The sequence below is a fragment of the Mustelus asterias genome, chromosome 2 (assembly GCF_964213995.1).
Source record: "Mustelus asterias chromosome 2, sMusAst1.hap1.1, whole genome shotgun sequence".
In the NCBI taxonomy this organism is placed as follows: Eukaryota; Metazoa; Chordata; class Chondrichthyes; order Carcharhiniformes; family Triakidae; genus Mustelus; species Mustelus asterias.
In genome coordinates, this window is record NC_135802.1 from 38,243,325 (window position 1) to 38,271,002 (window position 27,678).

At 43.6% G+C, this 27,678-nt stretch overlaps 1 protein-coding gene and 1 non-coding gene across 2 annotated transcripts; both read left to right on the plus strand.

The window, feature by feature from the left end:
• Positions 1 to 24,111, plus strand: map3k8 (mitogen-activated protein kinase kinase kinase 8). Its single transcript, XM_078227685.1, has 7 exons — positions 1 to 457; positions 2,145 to 2,315; positions 4,275 to 4,536; positions 4,659 to 4,765; positions 11,357 to 11,509; positions 14,188 to 14,434; positions 21,098 to 24,111. Exons 1-7 carry the CDS (start codon positions 131 to 133, stop codon positions 21,223 to 21,225), a joined length of 1,395 nt encoding a protein of 464 aa, XP_078083811.1. The 5' UTR covers positions 1 to 130; the 3' UTR covers positions 21,226 to 24,111.
• Positions 24,112 to 26,756: 2,645 nt separating this feature from the next.
• LOC144481937 (U2 spliceosomal RNA) lies at positions 26,757 to 26,955 on the plus strand. The gene has a single exon (XR_013495804.1). It is a non-coding gene; the product is annotated as a U2 spliceosomal RNA (small nuclear RNA).
• The last annotated feature ends 723 nt before the right edge of the window (positions 26,956 to 27,678 follow it).

Genomic DNA, 27,678 nt, shown 5'->3' on the forward strand with positions numbered 1-27,678 from the left:
GCAGAGTCAGAGGAGGATGGCAGCAGCCAGAGGCAGCCGCTGTGCGTCCCCGCTGGGGTGAGAAGCTGGCGGGCGCGCTGATGATTTCTCTTTTGTCGGGACAGACCACAGTGATCGAAAGAGGAAGGCAATGGAGTACATGCTCACCCAGAGTATCGATAACGCCAGGTGGGAATTGCTGCTGGAACATATGGGCGACGACGTGATGGAGGTCCTAGAGGCGTTGTACCCCTTGGAGGACACGGCGCTGTATCAGGACAATCTGCTCTCGCTGCCGCAGCACTCGGACGAAGAAGCGCTGGAGAATGGGGCCGGCGAGCAGCAGCCGGCCTGCCTCACCTCTGTCAGATACGGCACAGTGGAGGATTTACTCACCTTTGCTAATCAGGTGTCCAACACTTCCCGCAGTCTGCTGCAGCACTTCCGAAACTGCGAGGCAGGAGTGATACTGAACAAGGTGAGCACCAGGTTGTTTAGTGTGTGCAGGCAGGAGATTATTCAGAGTACAGTCTGCGTGCCCTGAATTTATTTCGAAATAGGCTTATTCCGCATGACCTTCTTTGCACTGCTATGGATTGAGCTGAAGCGCATCCACAATGTTAGACTACAGTAAATATTGAAAGATAAGACTTCAATTTCTGCCGCCTTTCGTTTAAGCCAGTGAAATACTATTGAAGAGTAGACACAACAAGGAAACACAGCAGCCCGGGGGTCCTGGCCCAAAGAATCTTTCGAAATTTAAAACTATCCGGAGCCACAAGCCGAAAATTTGGCATTTCTAAACTAAATATTTGGCAAATTAGCAAGTGTCTCCAGTATAATGCATAATTTGCACATTTGCTGCATACTGAATTTATTTATCAATAGAAAAAATGGAATTGAAAATAAGTCTGACTCTGATCACATTTTGATTTTTTAACTCCAATTTTGTCAGTAATCATTAAAACAAACTTTAATTTAAGTATAGAATTAAGACAATATTTCAGTTATTGATTCTCACGATTTAACAAATTGCTTCCATCAGCACAGTCAGAATATTTATTATCACAGCGAAACCAGAAACAATGGCAGAGATGAACCATGAAACCTGTTCCCCCATCCAGATAGCATTAGCTATAATCACGGTGTAGTTACATCACTGGGGACAGGGTCGTATAAAGTAGCATGATGTTTTTTGTTTAAACAATCATTTGTAACCATGAAGTGCAGCAGGTTGGTTTCACTTTTAAATCCCCACAATTAAAACTCTTTTTATTACCCCCCCCCCCCCCCCCCCATGTTAATGCAATCCAACTGGAGCAGGTTGGGTGCTGCAAATGAGATATTCAGGCGGCACAGGGGGGTGGGGTGGGGGGGGGGGTACGGTGGCACGGTCGCACAGTGGCTAGCATTGCTACACTACAGCGCCAGAGACCTGGGTTCAATTCAATGAGGAGTATGGGTGACTGTGCGGAGTTTGCACGTTCTCCCCGTGTCTGCGTGAGATTTCCCCGGGTGCTCCAGTTTCCTCCCTCAGTCCAAAGATGTGCAGATTAGGTGGATTGACCATGCTAAATTAACCCTTAGTGTCAGGGGGCTTAGCAGGGTAAATACGTGGGGTTACGGGAATAGGGCCTGGGTGGGATTGTGGTCAGTGCAGACTCGATGGACCAAATGGGCTCCCTTCTGCACTGTAGGCATTCTATGAATCACATATGACTCAGGAATCACTGGTTTTTAGACCCCCTGCAGCAGCCAGTTTGTGCACAGCAAGATTCAACAAATAGCAATGGAATTGCTGCCCTTTTAAAAAAATGATATTACACTGATTTAGGGCCAGGACTATGGACAAGAGCTCCCCTGCTCTTATACTAATAGTGCTGAGGGATGTTTAGCATCCAGCAGACAGATGGGACATTGGTTTAATGTTTCATCGATGCTGCACTGATATGTCCACCCAGATTGCTGCAGAATGGAAAATGTTTTGCAACTCAGACTAGTTTTAACCTATTTTAAGTCCACCACAAGACCCATTAATGTGTAAATATGAACTTTCCATTTCCACGTTAGGTCTGCATGCCTCAAATTGTCATGTGGGGAGGAAAGGCTGAACTAGTTTTCTTATTGTGGTCTTTGACTGTTATGACTTTCTTTTTATACTGCAGAAAGATATAGCGATTAAAAATGGACATTATCAGGTCGATTCGGAAGTCTTCTTGTTTCCATGGAAATTTGCCCACAGGAACATTGGCCCTGGTTACATTCCTCGCGGTACATTTGGAAAGTGTCACCTTGCACAGGACAGAGAGACAAAGAAGCGAATGGCATGCAAATTAGTAAGTCATGCAAACATTTTAAAAATAAATCCACTCCTTTAACCACTGAAAGATATTTTTAGTTTTCAAAGCTCATAACCTTTTCTTATTGAACCTTTACAAAACTATATATGAATTCAAGAATTTTTACCAATAGGAAACATCCTATTTCAACAAACTTGACCTATTTTGATAGACCTTAATGTCTTCAACTCAATTTTATCATAAACCTCAATCTCTTCTCTTTAGAAACAACCACTTAAAACCATTTATATTGTTCACTTAAATGGCCTCTTCTTGTAACTTTTTGTCCACACAATGGTTCCATGCAACTTCTCTTTTTACTCTTAACTTCCTAATTTTAACTCGAAACTCCTGGTATTTGTCCCAATCAGCTTTGTTGTTTCCTTTCATGGTCTTTCAAATTTCAATGAATTCACCTAACGTTGGATAGGAAAGTATTTGAATGGAAGGACAGTTGGACAAAAGGTGCATTCTGTCCCAATTAATCTTCTGGCATTACCTGCAGCCACACAGTACAAACCCAGGGAAGTCACCCCTGTAATGCCATGACCAATTTAATGTGGGCGAAAGAAGACCAGTGTATCTCTGAAACCCACGATAAAAACTGAATATCATGTATGTTGCTGAGGAATCTGATCGTTCCGTGATCAATTAAACAAACCACAATCAAGCTACGACTGGGTTCATTTATTTTGCTGCATATTTTTTTCCCCCAACAAGGTCTATTTTATAAATATAAAGATAAACTAATTTAACTTCCATCATGTAATGACCTTTACCTGATCAGTTAGTGATTAAAAAGTAAATGTATTTGCAATATTTTGTATTAATTCTTAAAACATCTGCATGTTATAATTAACGCCAGTGTTAAAATGGCATTTTACGAAGCTGCGATTGGAGCACAGGGCAGCAGGAGGAGACGTCATGCCAAAAATGCGCATGAAGCAGATTCCCACTTTCGGATAAACTGCCAGAGGAAGTGAAAGCAAAGGCCAAGGCGGGGGTGGGTAAGGGGGAGGGGGGGCCGGGGTGGGCGGTGGGGACATCAGGTCTCTTTCACATGTCTCCCAGGATATGAACAAAGTGGGGACACTGAACAGATGTGACTGCACTTTAGCCAATAGGTGGCCAAGGAAAAGCTTAAATGTATAATGTTAAATTATTAAAAAAGAAAAGGCAAACAGAAGGAAAGAGAGGAGAAAGAAAAAAGGACTTTTTATAAAAAAATGGGCTGAAAAATCCCATCAGTGATATTTGGAGTTCCCCAGAGGGTTCTGTGGCTGTGTGCATTATACCCAGTAAGAAGTCTCACAACACCAGGTTAAAGTCCAACAGGTTTATTTGGTAGCATTATACCCTGCAGTACTGAGCAGTACAGACTAGATAGGAACTGAATTCTGCCAATTGTATGTATTGAGTTGACAAACGCAGTGCCAGCAGTTGACCTCAGTATTGCTGGGCTTAGGTTGTGAAAGGCTAGCCAGGATTCCAACTTAGTGTCTAATAGTATTACTGGAAAGTGTGAAGCATTATAGATGTCAGCTGAGGGATGTATCAGGCTTCCCACATGATAAAATGGCCTGCTGAACCTCACAGTTTACATTCTCACATCAATAAAGGCAATTTTGGCAGCATGCAATATACCAACTTGTATCATTGCCATCAAGAAAGAAGTGATGTGGAGATGCCGGCTTTGGACTGGGGTGGGCACAGTAAGAAGTCTCACAACACCAGGTTAAAGTCCAACAGGTTTATTTGGTATCACAAGCTTTCGAAGCGCTGCTCCTTCATCAGGTGATTGCAGCACTGGTGTTGTGAGACTTCTTACTGTTATCAAGAAAGAAGGCAAGGACATGGGGAAGCAAATGTACTTTTCCCCTAATTTTCTTTATAATTATGTGATAAATGCGAACCCTCTTTACTGAGTCATGCAATGCATTTTGTTTTAAATTGAAGATTCCGGTGGAGTTTTTCAAGCCTGCTGACATACAAATACAAGCACAGTTCCGCCACGAGAACATTGCGGAGTTATATGGAGCCTTGTTGTGGAATGAGACCATACACCTCTTCATGGAGGCAGGAGAGGGAGGATCCATCTTGGAAAAATTAGAAAGCTGTGGGCCTATGAAGGAATTTGAAATCATATGGTTGACCAAACATGTCCTCAAGGCACTTGACTTTTTACATTCCAAAAATGTCATCCATCATGACATCAAGCGTAAGTTTTTTTGCCCTTTCTATAATTTATGTGTATTACCAAATCCCTTAAGGACATTTGCGCAGTGAAAAGGAATGTTGGAATGATTTATTCATTTGTCTCATTTGTTCATGTCCTCCCAGCCAGCAATATAGTTCTCATGTCAACCAAGGCAGTGCTGGTAGATTTTGGTCTCTCTGTCCAGATGACTGAAGAAACCTACATTCCCAGAGATATTCGAGGAACAGAGGTGAGACCGGTTATTGTATTCCTGAAGATAGTTATATAGGGCCATGTTTTTTAAAAAATACCATTAATCTCATCCCTTTCAAACCATATAGTTCCCTTGGCTCTTTATAGGACTTCCTGTGACAACGTTCCGATGAGACAGGGGGGTGTTGGTAGGGTACGGGAACCGTGGTGCACGAAGGTTGTGATGAACCTGGTGAATAAGAAAAGAGAGGCGTACAGAAGGTTTAGAGAGCTAGGAGGTGTTAAAGATTTAGAGGAGTATACGGGATGTAGGAGGGAGCTTAAGAAGGAAATTAGGAGAGCGAGAAGGGGTCATGAGAAGGCCTTGGCGGGTAAGATTAAGGAGAATCCCAAGGCTTTCTACAAATATGTCAAGAGTAAAAGGATGAGATGTGAAGGCATAGGACCCTTAAAAGGTGAAGGGGGAAAAGTTTGTGCGGAACCGTTAGAAATGGCGGAGCTGCTTAATGAATACTTTACCTCGGTATTCACGGTGGAAAGGGATCTGGGTGGTTGTACTGCTGGTTTGCGGTGGACAGAAAGGATCGAGCATGTGGACATAAAGAAAGAGGATGTGTTGGAACTATTGAATGGCATCAAGGTTGGTAAGTCGCCGGGACCGGATGGGATGTACCCCAGGTTACTGTGGGAGGCGAGGGAAGAGATTGCGGAGCCTTTGGCGATGATCTTTGCATCGTCGATGGAGACGGGAGAGGTTCCGGAGGATTGGAGGATTGCAGATGTGGTCCCTATATTCAAGAAAGGGAACAGGGACAGCCCGGGAAATTACCGACCGGTGAGTCTAACCTCAGTGGTTGGTAAGTTGATGGAGAGGATCCTGAGAGACAGGATTTATGATCATCTAGAGAAGTTTAGTATGATCAAAAGTAGTCAGCACGGCTTTGTCAAGGGCAGGTCGTGCCTTACGAGCCTGGTTGAGTTCTTTGAAAATGTGACCAAACACATTGACGAAGGAAGAGCGGTGGATGTGGTCTATATGGACTTCAGCAAGGCGTTCGATAAGGTCCCCCATGCAAGACTTCTTGAGAAAGTGAGAGGGCATGGGATCCAAGGGGCTGTTGCCCTGTGGATCCAGAACTGGCTTGCCTGCAGAAGGCAGAGAGTGGCTGTGGAGGGGTCTTTCTCTGCATGGAGGTCAGTGACCAGTGGAGTGCCCCAGGGATCTGTTCTGGGACCCTTGCTGTTTGTCATTTTCATAAATGACCTGGATGAGGAAGTGGAGGGATGGGTTGGTAAGTTTGCTGACGACACCAAGGTAGGTGGTGTTGTGGATAGTTTGGAGGGATGTCAGAAGTTGCAGCGAGACATAGATAGAATGCAAGACTGGGCGGAGAAGTGGCAGATGGACTTCAACCCGGATAAGTGTGTGGTGATCCATTTTGGCAGATCCAATGGGATGAAGCAGCAGTATAATATGAAGGGTACCATTCTTAGCAGTGTAGAGGATCAGAAGGACCTTGGGGTCCGGGTCCATAGGACTCTTAAATCGGCCTCGCAGGTGGAGGATGCGGTCAAGAAGGCGTACGGCGTACTGGCCTTCATTAATCGAGAGATTGAGTTTAGGAGTCGGGAGATAATGCTGCAGCTTTATAGGACCCTGGTTAGACCCCACTTGGAGTACTGCGCGCAGTTCTGGTCACCTCATTACAGGAAAGATGTTGAAGCCATTGAAAGGGTGCAGAGGAGATTTACAAGGATGTTGCCTGGATTGGGGGGCATGCCTTATGAGGATAGGTTGAGGGAGCTTGGTCTCTTCTCCCTGGAGAGACGAAGGATGAGAGGTGACCTGATAGAGGTTTACAAGATGTTGAGAGGTCTGGATAGGGTAGACTCTCAGAGGCTATTTCCAAGGGCTGAAATGGTTGCTACGAGAGGACACGGGTTTAAGGTGCTGGGGGGTAGGTACAGTGGAGATGTCAGGGGTAAGTTTTTCACTCAGAGGGTGGTGGGTGAGTGGAATCGGCTGACGTCGGTGGTGGTGGAGGCAAACTCGTTGGGGTCTTTTAAGAGACTTCTGGATGAGTACATGGGATTTAATGGGTTAGAGGGCTATAGATAGGCCTAGAGGTGGGGATGTGATCGGCGCAACTTGTGGGCCGAAGGGCCTGTTTGTGCTGTGGCTTTCTATGTTCTATGTTCTATGCTCACATCATCCACAATTACTTCTGGCAAAATATGCAATTGGCATTCCTCCCTGTTAGCATATTTTCTCTGATTCTGTGCAGACTGGGACTAATGGCAGTGGCGTTTCTCATGCATCCTCTTAACTGTGGAGAAACTACTGAGGTGTTGAGATCTGTCATTGTGCGTGTAATCAAAACTGAGGTTTCACTTCCTCAGGAAGACTTTGATTTAAATCTAAATTGGGCATGCCACTTGTTCAATATTTTAGAATACATGTACCTTTGGAATTGTTTCTCTATTATTGCATCTATTTTGTGACCATCATTGGTCACTGATTGCTTCATCTTTGGTGAACGATCTGTTCCATATTTGGAGAAACATTCATTTCAGGTTTGTGATGAACATTCCTTGCTGATTGACAGTAGGTTCACAGAGAGGCTACGATATAGGTGCACAACATTGAAGAAACTGGTGTAAGGAGTAGCAGCACAATGCATCTAAACTATTTCAAACAAAAATTCCCCTTATCCAACAAACACTTGTGCAACAACAAAAGACCTTTTCACACAATTTTTACCAAACCTGACTTTGTGCAGATTTCTCAAGCAGTGTATCCCAGAGTAAAATGAAGCAAGCAAGGCTTATAGAAAGCCAAAGAAATGGAACCCCATTGCAAGTCATGATAGCACATTATGCAGGCTATGAGTTGCTGCTTAATGAGATTCAAATTTAAAGAATGCCATTCAAGACAAGGCAGGGAAATACTCAGTGTATCTTTACAGGGCGTGGGATGAAATTGAAACTTGTAATGTATTTTTGAAGTGACCTAACAACCAATTAAATTGTGGTTGGGAAATGCACAGAAGCATGGAAGGAAGCCCCGTTAGCTGGAGACAGCCAACAAGTATGCCTGCTGTGGGCAAACTCCAAAGATGAGAGGAGTCAAACCATCCAGAATAGTGAATAAATAGAAATAGGCTCTGCCATTCAATACAATGATGGTTGATCACTTTCTTGCTGGCTCCATTGATTTGCTAAGAGAGTGAAAATCTGTCTACCCCTCCTTAAATGTACTCAACGATGGAACATCCACAATCTTTTGTGGTAGAGAATTATAAAGGTTCACAAAGACTTTAGTGAAGAGATTTCCCTTCATTTCAGTCCTAAATGATTGGCTCCTTATCCCCTTGCTCAAGTCCCGAGTCAGTGGAAACAACCTCTCAATATCTGTCCTATCGAGCCCCTTCAGAATCTTGTATGTTTCCTCATTCCACTAAAATCCAGAGATTATAGGCTCAGTTTACTAAATCGCTCATCATAGGACAAGCTTCTCATCCTAGGGACATATCCAGTGAATCTTCGCTGCAATGCCTCCAATGCAAGTATATCCTACCTTACATATGGAGTCCAAAAGCGCATACACTATTCAAGGTGGTGTTCGCAAATTCCTGTAAAACAATAGAAAAAACGTCTTTATCCTTGTACTCCCATTGCCTTGCAATAAAGGCATTTGCTTACCTAATTGCTTATTGTAGAGGCATACAAAGTTTGTGATCACTGTACAAGTACATCCAAATCCCTCTGAATGTTAACATTTACAAGTATTATGCTTTTCAGTTCTTACTAGCAAAGCACAGCCCACGAAGCATCACATTATGTTCTCGATGATGGGGGAGTACAGAACTAGGGATTATAGTTTGAGGATAAGGGGTAAACTTTTTAGGACTGAGGTGAGGAGAAATTTCTTCACCCAGAGAGTGGTGAATGTGTGGAATTCACTATCACAGGAAACAGTTGAGGCCAAAACACTGTGTGATTTTAAGAAGAAATTAGATATAACTCTTGGGGCCAAAGGGATCAAAGGATATGGGGGGGAAGGAGAAATCAGGATATTGAATTTGATGATCATAATGAATGGCAGAGCAGGCTCGAAGGGCCGAAAGGCCTTCTCCTGCTTCTTGTTTCTATTATATTCCATCCACCCCAAATTTCCTGATGACTGAAAGGTTAAAGGCTCCACTCATTCTGAAACTGAGCCACACAGACCAGGAAAGTCCCTGGTTCAATCTTGATTCTGTCAAATTAGATGATCTTGGACCAGGAAGCAGTTGGTATGATGAATTCACCTTCAATGTCCTTGGGATAGAGAGACCAAGCTATCTACCAGAGCTTCTGCCTCTGATCATTATGCTGCAGGTAACAGTTGACATTACACTAGGATACATCAAGACTGTCAGCATCCCAAGGAACTGTGCTCCAGTATTGCTTTTGGAAAGGAGGGATGGGAATTGGGGGAAATATGCCAAGTGAAAATGCTGATATAAAATAAGTCAATTTTTATTTATTAGTGTCACTAGTAGGCTTACATTAACACTGCAATGAAGTTACTGTGAAAATCCCCTAGTCACCACACTCTGGCACCTGTTCGGGTACACTGAGCGAGAATTTAGCATGGCCAATGCACCTAACCAGCACGTCTTTTGCACTGTGGGAGGAAACTGGAACACCCGGAGGAAACCCACACAGACACGGGGAGAACATGCAGACTCTGCACAGACAGTGACCCAAGCTGGGAATTGAACCCAGGTCCCTGGCACTGTGAGGCAGCAGTGCTAACCACTGTGCCACCAAATAAACTTCATGGGTGGAAATTAATGTCAGTAGCAACACTTCATAACTGCTGCAGCGTCTTGAGAAGCTTCACAATAAATGTCGAAACAAAGCTGACTCCCTCCTTCAAGCTTATTTCCAAACATAAGGGTAATTAAATAATATCTTTTTTTAAAAGTATATTTATTAGTCACAAGTAGACCTACATTAACACTGCAATGAAGTTACTGTGGAATTCCCCTAGTTGCCACGCTCTTAGATCTTAAACTCTAGATAGATAGGGTTTTTCCTTGGTAAACAAATTAACAATATCTCTTCCCACTAAAGAATGCATTTTCAAGTAAAAGATTTGTGGAAGGAATTGCCCAACAGTTTTTATTATTCTATTCCTGTAAATTACTGTATAAGTTTGAGGAGACATCATTTCCCTGATTAAGTGTTTTGACACACTTTATGTTTGTTGTCATTTTTTCACCGTGTTGTTGCACACAAGTGGCAAAGTAATGAGTGCCATTTCATTGTGTGCTGCATATCGAGCGAGCAGATTTGAAAACAGTGTTTCATGAAGACAGCTCCTTTTAAAATGGGTCCAGCAAAACAGGTTTTACCACTTAGCAGGATCATAAATAGTAACTTCTGATCTGTGAACAAGTACGTTCTTTCCTGGAAAATGTTTAGTACAGGTGATTAGCAAGATAATGTTCACATGCTTTTGTAAATGGTGGGGTCACACGTGGTTCATAAATAGTTTAGTTCACATTGGAGAGCCCTATTTCTTGCAAATTTATTATTAGTTTATTCTAGCTTATCTGGTATAAATAGCATGGAGCTATTTAATTCTCTTTCATCTGTCAGTGTGTCACTTTGGGTGGTGATTGTGAACTAACTGTGATGAAGGAAGTTTACAAAAAGCTGCCTTGGACTTCTGATGCAATCCTCTGTCTGCAGTAAAGTAGATCCATCAGGCTGGAAGCCCAGTGGGTCTGATTGTCCGAAGATTTATCTACAGATACAAAAGCACATAGGCCTTCTGCTAGAAATGAAATGAAGGACGGAAGCGATATAAAGGCAATGATTACACTTGGTTGCAAAACCAAGTACTGATGTTTTATGATGGATTTTTTTCTCTATTGTTAGTGTTCACACTGTGGGTGTTGCTGCTATTTGTTGTCCCCAGTTTGAGATAGCTGAATAGCTTGCTCGACCACTTCAGAGGGCAAGAGTCCATCAAATTCACATGGGACTGGAGCCGCCTAAAATCAGATTGGAAATGAACAGCAGGCTTCTTTCCCTAAAGGACATTAGCAAACCAGTTGTATTTTTACAATAATCCAGCATCTTATTTTACCAGATCTTCCCATCTTTCACAGTATATTGGCAACAGAATGCTTGCAGTACATTAGAAATAGTTTGTCTTCATTTTCTGCAGTGAATATGCTCACTAATCATTTTTCATGTGTTCACTAATCTTGATGTACTTATCAGTTATTGCTATGAAAGGCAACAGTATTTAGCGTGGATTGTCATTTTTCTAAGGACAGAACACTCAGGAGGCAGACAACAAAAGTCATAAATATTCTACGGGAACCTTCTGTTAGCTGTAACTTTTTTAAAAAGATTAACACGTCCTTAAGTCTCAGTTTTTCTGAAACTAACAGATAACCAAGAAATAAGATGGATTGCCAATGGCTTTAAATTTAAAACACTTTCAATGTGCAGTTGGCATTCCCATTAATATACCTAAAAAGGCTTTGTTTTGGGCTCGATGAAAAAGCGAGTTTTGTGAGAATGATTGGAAGTCATGAATTAACTGTAGATTTATATTTTGTTTTAGTTCTATATGAGTCCAGAAGTTATTACCTGCAGAGGCCATTCAACAAAGTCAGACATCTACAGTCTTGGTTCTACCATCATCCACATGCAGACTGGGAATCCGCCCTGGGTGAAGAGGTATCCTAGGTCAGCTTACCCATCATATCTGTACATTGTAAGTTTCCACGACAACAAATCAAAGTAAAAAGTAGGAATTGCATTGAAGTTAAACAATGGTCTCATCAAACAAATGCAATGTTGATTAAGGGAGCAAACAAGTTTCGAAACAATTCTGCTGTAAATGTGATAAAACATAGGTTCGGCAAAACAGGTTTTATCAGTTACTGGAATCTTAAATAGTCTTAATAGGTCACTTATGCTTTGTGAACAAGTGCATTCCTTCCTAGAAAAGTATTAGGACAGGTGATTAGCTAGATAATGTTCACATACTTTTGTGACATGGAACAAATTTGTACGTCAAGGAAACTGCATTGTTGTTCTCTCTTTTAAATTGAGAAACCTGGGTGAGGGCACAAGGCAGGACTCCACCGAGATTGAAAAATAAGACAAATGAAATAAATCAAGTGGTAATTAGATAATGTGATCTGATGGGTAAATAATGGAATGGAGACAAGACTGAGAAATCTAAGAAGTTTCCAAGATAGCATCAGTTTAAGCAAAGCATTTTTTAAAAATTAAGTAATGCAAAAGAATATTTGTCCTCTTGTCTTCTCTATGATCTGGGTAGTCAGTTTACTTGACTTGTAAAAGCATTGTTTATTCAATAGTGAAATTAATAAGCGTAAAATTAACAACTGTTGGACTAGATTTTGTTCAGCACCTCAGGGTGGGTGGCATGGTGCCACAGTGGTTAGCATGGCTGCTTCACAGTGCCAGGGACCCAGGTTCAATTCCTGGCTTGGGTCACTGTCTGTGCGGAGTCTGCATGTTTTCCCTGCATCTGCATGGGTTTTAAAGTAAAAGTTTATTTATTAGTCACAAGTAAGGCTTACATTAGCACTGTAATGAAGTTACTGTGAAATTCCCCCAGGTTCCCGGAGGGTTTCCGCCAGGTGTTCCAGTTTCCTCCCACAGTCCAAGAGATGTGCTGGTTAGGTGCATTGGCCATGCTTAATTCCCCCTCAGTGTACCCAAACAAGCACCAGAGTGTGGCGATGAGGGGATTTTCACAGTAACTTCATTGCAGTGTTAATGTAAGCCTACTTGTGACCAATAAATAAACTTCACTTTAGGTGTGGAATGTTAGACTTGTCCCTGCACCCTTTAGCTCAAAACAAAGTATGAACTAACAATAGCAGTAAGGGAAGCAGGGCATCCAACAGGGCAAACAATTGTGTATCTCCTTAACCAGTTTGATCGAAGGATAAAGAAATGAATAGTGGGAGGAGTAAGGAGGATGGATTAAAATTGATATATTTAATATCAAATCAGCGCAGAAAGAGAAATAAAAGGAAGATTAGAAAAAAAGGAAAACTAAAGATTTGAATAAATAAATTTGGTATTTACAAATTCTCCAACTACAATTAATACCTGAATGAATGAATCTCCACACTTTTAATCATTCATTTTCAGTACTAAAGAGGTTGATTGGCAGTAAATAACAATGATGTTGTTGTTAAAGGGATACTCGCGTTTCTGATGTGGGACTAAACTTTCTGCTGTAAGTTTAGTTCATATCTACCTCCCTGAATTTTACTTTCCTCAATGAACTATATTTTCTTTCTTTCCCAGTTAGCAAATGCAAAACCCAGCTTTGTGGACCAGTGTGTCCTCAGATTTGACCAGGTTATCTAGTCGCCTGGTTTTACATTTGGTTTTAGTGATCCTTCCTTAGGAAGAGAAATCATTTGGACCTCCCATAGCTGATCACAGTTTAGTGATCACTGTTTGAGAAAGTACTCAAGTGGTCGTGGGATCAGGCTCAGCTGTGATGCTATCCATATTCAAATTTCATGCAAGCATTCACTATCTTGCATAACAAATAAAGAATGGTAAATTTGCCAGAGGGCAGTCTTATATCTGAAGCTCATCACCAATCAGGAAAAGAGACGATAAATATCGAGGAAATTAGGTTACCTCATACTTTAGTGCGTGTGCAACACCCAGGAAGTTTTGGAATTTGATTGCTGTCGGAACAGGTCACATCACTAAGAAGTTCTCCAAAGAACAAAACAGAAACTTGGGCAAGAAAAGGAGATCCAACGAGGCACAATTAGCTGAAGAGAAAGATCGGTAGAAGCCGAACAGCTGCTTGACTGTTGTCTCAGTTAGACTTCAGCAGTTCGCTGTCAATGACTCAGAGAAAGAAAGGAAAATGAAAGTGAAAGAAATAATTAAAATGAATAAATAGGGTGCTGCCAATTCTCCACTAATAGCCATTGATTATCTGAATCATACAGGGCAGGAAAATTCCCAGAGTGTTTCCCAAATTATTGGCTTGTTCGTCTCCATCAAGGTGCACATATGGGAATGAACAGTGGGCCTGTTTGCCTTGCGATAGGGAGGGGAAAGTTGTTCAGATTTCCAGCTCCTGATCCACTTCATGCTGAGAGTGCAGGTGCAAACATCAGTTGGGAATAGGATCAAGTTCTACTCCTGTTTTCCAATCATGTGCAGGCGAATGTAACATACAGGGGAGCTGTTTTGTTTCTGTGGAACCAAGTCACTGAAACAGAGGTTGGGGTGGCTGGGGGGGGGGGGGGGGGGGGTAAAAAAGAGCAGGTACAAAACAGAAACATATCAGCAACATTGCCTCTTGCTTTTCTTTATGATGGACTTGTTTTTCTAGTTTGCAAACTGACTAAGTTTTTTTGTGTTAATTCTTCTCTGAAGATCCACAAGCAGGCTCCACCATTAGAAGACATTGCGGAGGACTGCAGCCCTGCCATGAGGCAGTTTATTGAAGCCTCGCTGGAGAGAAATCCAAAGCTAAGGTGGTGTGCGGGAGAGCTGTTGAAGCACGCAGCACTGAGCCCTCCTCCTGAAGATCAGCCACGTTGCCAGAGCCTTGACTCAGCTCTCTTCGAGATCAGCCGCACCTTCAGGAGGAAAGAGCTGAATTTACCTGAAAAAATATGTGGTACGTTCCTTTGGTTTCTTCCAGCTGGGGCGAAAGAAGTTATTTCGAAACATAATGAGGGCAATTTTACCTCAGCTCGCCAGCTGGGGGATCTATGGGATTAGGTGGAACTATATTTTATAACTTGCCCGATGTCACTCTCTGTTGTCTACAGTGGAGAGCCAAACTAGGCAGATTGTGAAACCAGCGTTGTACCCGATCCCATCAGTCTCTCAATGGGTGGGGCAGGTTAAAATTATCCCATTGACTGGAATAATATTCTCATAGAATCATAGAAACCCTACAGTGCAGAAGGAGGCCATTCGGCCCATCGAGTCTGCACCGACAACAATCCCACCCAGGCCCTTTCCCACAACCTCACATATTTACCTTGCTAATTCCTCTTACCTACACATCCTGACACACTAAGCGTCAATTTAGCATGGCCAAACCACCTAACCCGCACATCTTTGGACTGTGGGAGGAAACCGGAGCACCCGGAGGAAACCCACGCAGACATGTGAAGAACATCCAAACTCCACACAGACAGTGGCCCAAGTCGGGAATCAAACCCGGGTCCCTGGCGCTGTGAGGCAGCAGTGCTAACCACTGTGCCACCGTTCTGCCAGCACAAAGCTGAATCTTCTGGTTCTGGCTGCTGCAATGAATCTCAGAACCCTTGAGTTGGGAAAGTTGGAAAGTGACCTAGAGTTTCCACTTCTGATCCCGCTTTTGACATCGTAGCTATGGTCATTGACTGAGGCCAGTGTGTGGTTCACCTATCATTTCCCTCTCTCTCCGCACCCATCACTATTGATTGGTGTTAACCCATGTTTGTTGTCTGGGTTCATGTGAACACAGTAAGAAGTCTAACAACACCAGGTTAAAGTCCAACAGGTTTATTTGGTAGCAAACGTCACTAGCTTTCGGAGCGCTGCTCCTTCGTCAGGTGGAGTGGGAGATCTGCTCACAAACAGGGCATACAGAGACACAAACTCAATTTACAGAATAATGATTGTAATGCGAGTCTTTACAGCTAATCAAGTCTCAAAGGTACAGACAATGTGAGTGGAGAGAGCATTAAGCACAGGTTAAAGAGATGTGTATTGTCTCCAGACAGGACAGCAAGTGAGATTTTGCAAGTCCAGGCAAGTTGTGGGGGTTACAGATAGTGTGACATGAACCCAAGATCCCGGTTGAGGCCGTCCTCATGTGTGCGGAACCTGGCTATCAGTCTCTGCTCAGCGACTCTGCGCTGTTGTGTCTCATCCCACTTCATGTGAACAAACAAACAAGCTTTTGAAAAGGAGCTTTCATAACCTCAGATTGACTCGAAGCACTTTACAGCCAGTGATATACTTTGATGAAGTGTAGTTGTTATTGTAACCACGGCAGAGAATTTTGCACAGATTTCCCACAAACAGCAATGACAGATTGAGCAGGTCATCTGCCTTTCCTGATTTTGTTCAGAAATAAATATTGGCCAGGACATCGAGCAGTACTCCCCTACTGTTCGTAAAATAAGATCTTGGGATCCAGCTGAGAGAGCTGGTGGGACCTCAGTTTAAATGCTTGTCTTAAGGATGGCACTGTCCTTAGTGTCGCACTCACTAGGTGCGGAGCTAGAATGCCATCCTGGCTTATGTGTTCACATAAAGAATGGCCACTGGGGTGTGAGGTACAAAGGGTGGATAGCTTAAAGTTTATTTATTAGTGTCACAAGTAGGCTTACATTAACACTGCAATGAAGTTATTGTGAAAATCCCTTTGTCGCCACACTCTGGCACCTTTTCGGATCCACTGAGGGAAAATTTAGCATGGCCTATGCACCTAACCAGCACGTCTTTCAGACTGTGGGAGGAAACCGGAGCACCCGGAGGAAACCCACGCAGACACGAGGAGAACATGCAAACTCCACACAGGCAGTGACCCAAGCCGGGAATTGAACCCAGGTCCCTGGTGCTGTGAGGCAGCAGTGCTAACCACTGTGCCACCGTGCCACCCTAGTGTTGAGTAACTCTGCTTAGCGCCTTCAGGGATGGCAAGGAATCAATTTGATGTCATGGGGAGTGCGGGGTGGTGGTGGGGGGGGGCGGAGGAAAGCATGAAAGTTACAAATGAAAAGTGTTGTTGAAGCTAAACATGCAACTTGGTGCTTTTCAAGTCACATCCAGGATACAATTTCTCTCACTGAGCTGCAGTATTAGATGCAGCAATGATAGAGAGTGCTTAGAGAGGAAGAATATCACAGTGACAATGGCTAGATTCAACCCTGAGGGATAACATTTCCACTGTTTATGGAAGATAATGAATAACATGTTTGGGGGAAAATAACAAGGTTAATGACCTTGTTTAACCAGCAAACAAAGGGATATCATCAGAAGGCATTAGCTAGTTGATCCAAAATAACACAAAAGGAATTAGTACTTGTACCAATGATCACTGTGACCTGGACGGCGACAGCCTCTTGTTCTAATGTAGGATCTGGGCTACAGTTTCCAGTCCAGACCAATATTTATCTTCTGGTTGCCTGTACTCCATTAGTTACCATTTTCTCCAAATTTCTCCCCTCCTTTTGTAGAATCATAGAATCCTACAGTGCAGAAGGAGACCATTCAGCCCATCGAGTCTGCACCGACCACAATCCCACCCAGCCCCTATCCCCATGCATTTACCCTAGCTAGTCCCCCTTGTAAAATCAATGCATTTACCACCAGTTACAACCACACATTCAGATTTTCTCCTTCCCCAAGGCAATTGTTCAGAGCACCAAGCATGTTAGGTGACATGTGGCAATCCGACTCCATGATGTTTTGTTGGAAGGGTGCATTTGGATGGAACTTATTTTACTTTCCAACTTTGCATACAACCCCCCTTCCCACCAGCCCCCCTCCCACCATCCGATCCGAATTAATGGCAACCACTTAATGCTCAATTTGGAGGAAGGAAAGCAGCTCGGATGCACTTGTAAAATCAAGTGGAATACTGGGTTTTATTGCAGGATGTACGCAGTATAAACCTTTATATAATGGTGAAGGATCAGTAAGCTCACATTTGGACTGTTGTACAGTTCTGAGCTCCACCCGACAGGAAGGTAAAGACGATAAAAAAAATAGTTACAGCACAAATTCAATGGTAGGAGGTGATCAAATAGAAAGACTTGAAAAATTGGAGCTGCTTTTATTCAAACAGGGGGGTTTACAGAATCATTTGATAGAAGTTTAAAATAATGCTGCACTGGTACAGAGCTAACTGAAACAGGCTGTTTCTGGTAATTGAGGGGACATTGATATAAGATTAAATGTCAACTCAATTGTCTGCGCCCCGACATTGGCCATGTTCATTGCTCTGGAGAGCGCATGACTGCTGGGCTCCGTGTGAGCTGGGGTACATTATCACCCCCAGAAATGATATTTTGATTTAGTTTAATTTCCTTTGACGTTTTATTTTACTTGCAGCCCCATCAGGAGCTGTCGCCCTCTCCCATTTTTGTTTAATTTATTGATTTTTGTTTTATTTTTTAAAAAGTATAAGATTATACATCAGGGATTAAGGATGGAGTGGAGGCAAGTGTTTTATACAGGGAGGGGCTGTCAGGCTCTGGACTACACCACCGGAGTTGGTGTTGAAGCAAAGAGCATGTCATTTACAAACAGATTAAATTGATTGTTATTGAAATAAGGAATACAGGCATATGGGAATCATAGAATCTCTACAGTACAGGAGGAGGCCACTCGGCCCATCGAGCCTGTACCGATCACAGTCCCACTCAGGCCCTATTCCCGTAACCCCACACATTTACCCTGCTAACCCCCCGACACTAGGGTCAATTTAGCATGGCCAATCAACCTAACCTGCACATCTTTGGACTGTGGGAGGAAACCGGAGCACCCGGAGGAAATCCACGCAGACACGGGGAGGAAGTGCAAACTTCGCATAGACAGTGACCCGAGGCCAGAATTAAACCTGGATCCCTGGCACTCTGTGGCAGCAGTGCTAACCACTGTGCTACCGTGCTGCCCCGGGTACATGGTAGTTTTTTTATTCAAGAGATGTGGGTTTCACTGGCTAGACCAGCATTTATTTCCCATCCCTAGTTACCCTTGAGAAAGTGATGGTGAGCTGCCTTCTTGAACTACTGCAATCCCTGTGGTATAGGTATACCCAAAGTGCTGTGAGGGAGGGAGTTCCAGGATTTTGACCCAGCGACAGTGAAGAAACAGCGATATATTTCCAAGTCAGGATGGTGAGTGACTTGGAGGGGAACCTCCAAGTGGCGGTGTTCTCAGGCATCTGCTGCTCTTGTCCTTCAAGATGGTGGTGCTCGTGGGTTTGGAAGGTGCTGACTAAGGAACCTTGGTGAGTTCCTGCAGTGCATCTTGTAGGTGGTACACACTGCTGCCACTGATTGTTGGTAATGGAGGGATTGAATGTTTGAGAAAGGGGTAGCAATCAAGCAGGCTGCTTTGTCCTGGATGGTGTCGAGCTTCTTGAGTGTTGTTGGAGCTGCTCTCATCCAGAGAAGTGTAGAATCACACTTCTGACTTGTGCCTTGTGGTGGACAGGCTTCGAGGAGTCAGGAGGTGAGTTACTTGCCGCAGGATTCCCAGCCTTTGACCTACTCTGGTAGTCATAGTATTTAAATGGCAGTCCAGCTCAGTTTCTGGTCAATGGAACCCCCAAGATGTTAGTAGTCCCATGGGATTAGGAATGTTATTCATGTGGAGAATGAATGGTAACATGGACTGGTCTCCATGCCATTTCTATGTTATGGAAGAGAGTGTATAAACTGGGTCTGATGTTGGAGATCAGTGATCCAAACCTAAGTCTTGTCTATCCCATTCTACAGCAGACACACATCAGTGTAAATCACTGGTAGTGTGTGTGGATGCTGTCGATGAACATGTGCACTTCCGTTCTTATTCCAGGCACTTGGTGTGTTTTAAATTATCAATCTGGCTTTGTCCTGATTAAAAAGTGAAAATTCCGATTATGCCCTAAATTAGTGGGAGCCGGCAGTTTTCCAATACGCTGAATGTAGCGCATTGTAAAGAAAATATTTACAATCCCGGTACACTGTGCACAGAAAGAAATCCCTCTATAAATGATATCGGTGAAATTAAAGTATCTTCCAGAAATTCAAAAGTATCGGGGTGGCATGGTAGCACAGTGGTTAGCACTGCTACCTCACATGTCCAGGGACCTAGGTTCGATTCCTGGCTTGGGTCACTGTCTGTGTGGAGTCTGCACTTTCGCCCCATGTCTGCGTTTCCTCCGGGTGCTCCGGTTTCCTCCCACAGTCCAAAGATGTGCGGGTTAGGTGCATTGGCCATGCTAAATTGTCCCTTAGTGTCCCGGGATGCGTAGGTTAGAGGGGTTAACGGGGCAAATATATGGGGTTATGGGGTAGTCCTGCCTACTTTTTGTGATAGTGTGATACTATTACATGTGGTTATTCTATTGTATGCTAACAGAAACAGAGATTATGTTGCTGATATTGATGGAATTATGGAATCTCTACAGTGCAGAAAGAGGCCATTTGGCCCATTGAGACAGCACCGACAACAATCCCACCCAGACCCTATCCCTGTAACCACATGTATTTACCCTGCTGATACCCCTGACACTAAGGGGCAATTTAGCATGGCTAATCAACCTAACCTGCACATTCTGTTAATAACACTGAAAAATAAGCCAGCCCTTTGTGAAAACCATAGGCTTTGTAATGTAGGAAAAACAAAACAAAATGAGGTATTTAAATGTAGCAGATGGAAACATCCAACGCGTATCATCTGTACAGATAGGAGATTAGGAAAACAATCTCACCCACTGTTACATTGACAAATATAATCTCATCATGATCCTTGAGGGCAGAGCTGAGAAGTAATGTTACCAAACCTGTCCTACATCAGCTGCCTGTGTAGAAATGAGCTCTCCGAGTCATGGTGAATGTCAACAATCAGACAAGGTTTCTGGGTGTTGCGCCAATAAACATTGGCCTGAGACGCTGGGACCCAGGGGAAACACAGAGGAAGCAGATTAATCATGATGTGGGGAGACCGCAGTCTACCCAGATCGGCTAGACTCCCACCTTGCCTAAAGAAAAGTCCACTTTTCAGTCAGGTGGGGTTGAGGTGCCCACTAGTACATTATACATACTGGCACTGCTCTTGGGGATTTCCCAAACTACCTCAGAAATTCTGCTCGTCACACCCCACACTAAGCCGCATATAAACACATGCCAGCTGAGCTCCTCTGGCATTGGAATTGACAGGTGCCAGCCATTGGGGCGGGTATCTCTCTCGTTCCAGTGCAGAAGCAAGAATGTTTGCAGCCACTGTGAAAACGACAATCCCAAACTTTGCCTGAATACTGACAGGATCCCTGCTTCTCCCTACACAGCACAGGCCATGAGCTACTTGGTTCAGCTCATATTTACTCACAGTGGCCGGAAGGAGAGCCTGACATTGTTGAGTGCTTGTACCTTCCCCCACTCGCTAACCATAACTGCCACAAGACGACTACCGGACAGTGAGATTGCAAAAGCGCGCGAGCTGAAATGTTGAAAGTCGAGTCAGAAATGATGAAGCAATATATTTATTGATTCCTTTCCTGTAAGACGATCTCTTGTTTTGAGATGGGGGAATGCTTGATTTTCCTAACCTACTTCTATTTGGATTCCAGACACCTCTGTGTGCAGCACTGAAGAATCAACTGTAGGAAAAAGGAATCGCTCGCTCTATATTGACCTGGGTGCCTTGGCGGGATACTTCAACATAATCAAGGGTCCTCCCGGATCAGAATATGGTTGATTGTCAAACCAGCAGACTCAGGGGGGTACCCAAAGTGTCGTGAAGAACAAATGGCGCCAGCTACCTGCTACGGAATTGGAGGAGTCATTCTAAGGGTGGGGGAGGGGGGCCACCGAATGGTTCATCAGTGTGATCATAGCATTAAGAAAAAATAGTGTTTTTTTTAAAAGAAAGAATATTTTATTACTAATGTATTTTATTAGTTAACATGCCCATTGCTGTATGTTTCCTTGGTTTGAAGGGTGCAGTGATGGAAGAGTGCAGTGTAAGGAATGTGAACGATGCTTAACCGTCTACTACACCAAAAGCACTATGCTTTCCTTTCCTCCGTTATGCCTTATGGCTTGGTTGATGGATTAACGCTCCCTCTCCCTCTCTTTGCTTTCAGTGATCATCGCTGATTAATGTATTTCTCTAATGGAAAAAAAATACTCAAAATGATGAGAGTTAGACTTGTCAAAATACATGTGTTCCTATGGAAACAAGAGCATGTATGTAATAGATGCCATGCAGATGACTAAATTGCACACAAAGTGTGCTGCGGGTTCTCAGTAGCCCTGTAGCTCTGTAAACACGACGAGCTGATAGTTCTGTACACCCTATGGGATGGGTCGGCCTCTGCTTTGTTCTGCAAAGAGTTAGTTGAGCAATATCGGAAACATAGGCTGGGATTTGTTTGGCCCTGTCATGGCAGGACCCGCCGTGGAGATCCAGCCAAAGGTCCGTTGACTTTTGGTGGGATTGGACCACCCTAGTGGTTGGCGGGGCCGGAAAATCTCACCCCATAACATGCATTAGCACCATGTTATGTGTCACAGTCATGCTACTTCAGCTGCTAAAAGGCTAAAAAAAATGAAGTTCTCCTTATTCCTGAGGTAGCACATTTATGTATCATAACTTTGAATTTGTTATTGTCGATCTATTTCAATGATGTTTTTACTCAATAGCACATTTTGTTTACTATAAGAAAAACTCTTGAGGAAATGTGCAGCTGAATCAAACCAATGTTAACTGTTGTGCTGGTACCTGCAGTGTTCAAGTCAGGGTGTCTCCATTAGGTAGTTACAGTGACGTACTGGTTATGTAACTGCTTATTAAGTTGTCTGGACTAATAACCCAGAAAACATATGGTGCTTTGAGAGCTTAAAATTCACCTCCTATTAAAACGGGAAAGTGACAATGAGGCTCTCGGGTTGTCATTGAAAACCTAGCTGCTTCACCAGTGTCCCTGAGGGAAAGAAATCGATTGTCTTTATCAAGTCTGCCGCAACTATGGCTCCGGTTCCCCACTAAAGCAGCTGCCTCTTAACTGCCCATTGAAGTGACAAAGTAAATCACTCAATTGTATCAGACTGTCTGTAAAGACCTACCACCACCCTCTTGAGGAAGCATGGGATGGGTAATAAGAATACATAGAACCCCTACAGCGCAGAAGGAGGCCATTTAGCACCAATGCTCCGACAGAGTAACCCCACACATTTGCCACGGCTAATCCAACTTACCTACACTTCTTGGGACACGAATGGTTGGTAATGCCAACCAGAGAGTAAAGTGATGGCTCGCTGTAAAGACGTGTCTTTTCTAAACATTTAAACACAGGCCCGAATTTTCCGAGGAGCAGTAATCACTGCCGGTTTGCCACTCCACTCCTACTTCCTTGCGCCACTCCGGCATTTCTGGTTGGGACTTCCAAACTTGGCTTCTTCAGAAATGCAGGGTGTATCTTTAATCCATTCAGTTCCTCGTCGCAATGGATCGCCAGGGGAGGCAGGCCACACAACCCCCTTTATACCACTAGCTTCCCTATACTGGGAAGTGTTCATTGACACACTGAAAAGCTGGCTCTTTAGTATGTTAGCGCAAGAATGAATGGGTGAGTTAGTGATTGGGAAAGGGAGTAGAGTAGCTGAGGTAAGTGGTATGGAGCAGGCTGGCATCTGGGTAGGATGGTGAAGTCGGGTCGGGGGTTTCAGGGCAGTCAGGTGGAGAGCTCAGGTCGGAGTGGTCAGAGGGGGTGTTGGATGGTGAGGCTAGTTTGGGGATGGTCAGGATGTGAGTCAGCTGGTGGAAGGTGGTCAGGATTGAGGGGGAGTTGAGGGAGTCAGGGGTTCAAGGGGAGAGTTGGGGGTGTCAGTGTGAGTGATGGGAGTGTTAGTTGCATAGCTTCCCAGAAGTTAGACTCGGAATTTCCTGTCTAACATTTCCGGTGTAACTATCCAGTTAAATAAGTTGGAGGGTCCCAAGAAGTAGGGGAATTGCCTATTAGAAGTTCAAATTTCCCAGGCAATTCCCACAGAGCCGGAATACCATAGATTCCTCCAGTGCAGAAGGAGACCATTCGGCCCATTGAGTCTGCACCAACTACCCAACCACAATCCCACCCAGGCCCTATCGCCACAACCCCATGTAGTTATCCTAATTGTCCCCCTGACACTAAGGGTTAATTTAGCATGGCCAATCCACCTAACCCGCACATCTTTAGACTGTGGGAGGAAACCGGAGCACCCAGAGGAAATCCACGAAGGCACGAGGAGAATGTGCAAACTCCACACAGACAGTGAGCCAAGCCAGGATCGAACCCGGGTCCCTGGCACTGTGAGGCAGCAATGCTAACCACTGTGACATCGTGCCATTGCATTTGGTGCCACACCGCATCTTGAGGGGTACATCTGGTCTCCAGCTATCTGAAGACCAAAAGATCTGGGTCATGTATTTTTTTCACATCAAACTAGTTAGCTTAGCCTGGCTAGCTTGACTGTGCCTCACTGAAACCATCGACTTGAATCTTGCAGGCACTTGGTATATATTTTGCTTCAGGTTGGGTATGGGTTTTCTCACTCTATCCTTGTAATGTTGTTGTAATTCTAATAAAACGTGTCTAAGGTTACTGAGTGGATTTTCATTTGATGTCGACAAGTTTGAAATTTGCCGCTGTGAAACCAATATTTTTACCATTTTAAGTCAGGGTAGGGGTTTGTTTTATCAAAAATAGAAACAAAAACAGAACAAGAAACAAAAACAGAAAATGCTGGGAAATCTCATAGGGTCTGACAGCACCTGTGGAGAGAGAATAGAGCCAACGTTTCAAGTCTGGATGACTCTTCGTCAGAGCTCTGACAAAGGGTCATCCAGACTCGAAATGTTGGCTCTATTCTCTCTCCACGGGTGCTGTCAGACCTGCTGCGATTTTCCAGCATGTTCTCTTTTTGTTTCAGATTCCAGCATCTGCAGTATTTTGCTTTTATCTTTATATTTGATTTATATTTATATCATGCTCTAACTATAGTTAGATCCTGATGGTGCAATAGCCAGTCAATCCAGTTCAGAAATGAATTCTGAAGATCTGATAGGGTGCACACCATGTCCGAGTGTTCCAAGAAAGGGGAAAAGTAGTAGTGCTAACTACTACTAACAAGGTGTCACCGTTGATCACAGCAATGAAATTTATGGATAATGGACACCCTTATGAGGTTGGTTCTGGTCTGGGCCGGAGGATTGGCAGAAAATACGTCGGATCACGGGGATAGAACCTGAGTGGGATTGTTGTTGGTGCAGGCTCAATGGGCCAAATGGGGTACTATGATTCAATGATAATTGAGACAAGCTATAGACACCTTGGTCACACACTCACTGGGTGTGTTGGAGTGGGGAATGTATTTGCCAAGAGTATGATGTCTGGGGAGCAGTGACTGCCCAGAGAAATATATTTTTTTCGAAGAAAATTTTCTCTTTGGAGGTGTTCATGGCAAGAAAAATCTAATTAGTAACAGATATTAATTACCACATGGGTCCTCCATCTATAGTTAGAACCTAATTAACATATTAACACTTCTTTTCGATAGCCACTGAAATGATTTTCAAAATGTGCCATGTAAATTTAACAGTGGGACCAACACTTGTGCAAAATATATGTTGACAAGCCCTATCCACAAATTAGTCATTGGCAAGTGAGGCAGGAGTTGGACCTGAGCTGCTCAGGATTCCTCAGTAAATTTAAAAATGATCTTTAATTTTACCAGAAGCTGTTTGTTGGGGCTAGAAGTGTTTCTACTGACTCCACAGACAGTGCACTCGCCAATTCATCCTCTCAGGACTTCACCTGAGGCTGGGGGCCTGAGGCTGGGTGTCTGAAACTGGGGTCTTGGCAGATGCTGTCAGACCTGCTGAGATTTTCCAGCACTTTCTATTTTTGTTTTCAGATTCCAGCATCCGCAGTATTTTGCTTTTCAGCTGACTGGCACTCACAGCTCACGCTAAGTACACTTTTGAGACTCAAGGACCAGCTTCCATCAATCCTATTGGTTTGCGTGCACAGTTGACACGATGACCCAGACCAAAGTCTACCTCTCAGCCATTTACTGTCATTCAACCAGAACACTGGCGTATCAAATACCTCCCAGAATTTAACATCAGCTCCTAAGTCCCTCTGTCATTATATTATATACACTGATGAATAACAGTGGCACAAATTTGCAGTATGTTTAAGTTTATTAGTGTCACAAGTAGGCTTACATTAACACTGCAATTAAGTTACTGTGAAAATCCCCTAGTCATCACACTCAAGTACCTGTTCGGAGAATTTACCATGGCCAATGCACCTAACCAGCACGTCTTTCGGACCATGGGAGGAAACTGGAGCACCCGGAGGAAACCCAAGCAGACACAAGGAGAACGTGCAGAGTCTACAAAGACCCAAGCTGGGAATTGAATCCGGGTCCCTGGCGCTTTGAGGCAGCAGTGCTAACCACTGTACCACAGTGCTGCCCTAATATGTCATCTTATTTCACTTAGGGATTGGAAATGCTTACTGAGGGTTACTTCCCTCTGTATCATTCTGACAACATTGTGAAAACAATTTAAGATTGTTGCTAGGCCTTACTTGTACTTGATGTACTTTTTTCTTCCTGATTGTTCTCTTTTCTGATTCTTCTGAAGGTTTTGACTGCTTACAAGTGCACGGTTTCATGGGCATCAGATTGTATTTGCAACTTTGTAAGCAAAATAATAGTTGAATAAACAATTATTTAAATGAACTCTTGCTTATTTTGATACAATAGTCTGAATATTGTTTCTCGAGCGATAAGTGAGTTAACAGCACTGTAGAGAGTGATAACTGACAGTTCACTACATGTAGTCTGATTCTGTGCATTCCATGCTTGTTAAGGTTGTTAATTGTGATTGAGTGTAGCATTAGATCGCTTCTCCTTTTGGCTAAGATCAAGTGTAGTTATGCGGATGCTGCACTTGGTTGAGGTCATTAGGTTACATTGAAGCTTCATATGTTTCATATGAAGCAATTTTTAAAAGCGGCATCTCGGCCTTTTGGCTAAGATGCAAATGAGATCAAGTCTTGGAGGAGGAATTGCTTTCCCTCCTCCAATCAGCTTGGCTCATGTAGATCAGGTCCAGGACAGGGTAAATGGTCGCTTGCCCTGTCTTGTCAGCCTGGATCGGAAATGTCTCAACTTGTTGAGACTCTGAATTGGACTTGATTTGATTGAATTGGAAAAGTATATATTTTTTTTAATTTGATCGCTTCTCGGCCTTTTGGCTAAGATCAAGTGTAGTATCGACATGCTGTGCTTGGTTGAAGTCATTAGGTTACATTTTAGCTTCATTTGAAGCAATTTTTAAAAGTGGCATCTTGGCCTTTTGGCTAAGATGCAAATATGATCAAGCCTTGGAGGAGGAGCTATGCCTACTCCAATCAGCTTGGATCATGTAGATCAAGCCCAAGATAGGAGGTGAGAGCCCTGTCTTGTCAGCTTGGATCGGGATTGTCTCAACTTGTTGAGACTCTGAATTGGACTTGATTTGATTGAATTGGAATAAAACAAAAAAAATTGATAGTGTGACTTATTCTACATTGAACCAGGTATTAACAAGCTTAATATCACAACCTGTCTCCACCTCTGACCCCTTCCCAGAAGCATCACTTCCCCCAGCCCACCTTTGTATTCCACAACCCACTAGAGATGAAGGCCAACATCCCCTTAGCCGTTGATTGCTTTTTGTACTTGATTACAAAATGGCCCATGCACTTGGAACCCTGAATTGCTTGACTCTTCTGCATTACCTAGCCACTTTCCAGAATAAAAAATATTCTGCTTTGTCTTTCTGAGATCCAAAGTGGATGACTTTTCATATCCTCATGTTGAACTCTGCCTGCTCAGTCTATATTTATGGGTCAAATGTACAGTGTGGAACAGTTTCCCACTATTCATCCCCATGGCCCTTTATGGCTGTGGCTGTGGAGGGGTCTTTCTCTGCATGGAGGTCAGTGACCAGTGGAGTGCCCCAGGGATCTGTTCTGGGACCCTTGCTGTTTGTCATTTTCATAAATGACCTGGATGAGGAAGTGGAGGGATGGGTTGGTAAGTTTGCTGACGACACCAAGGTAGGTGGTGTTGTGGATAGTTTGGAGGGATGTCAGAAGTTGCAGCGAGACATAGA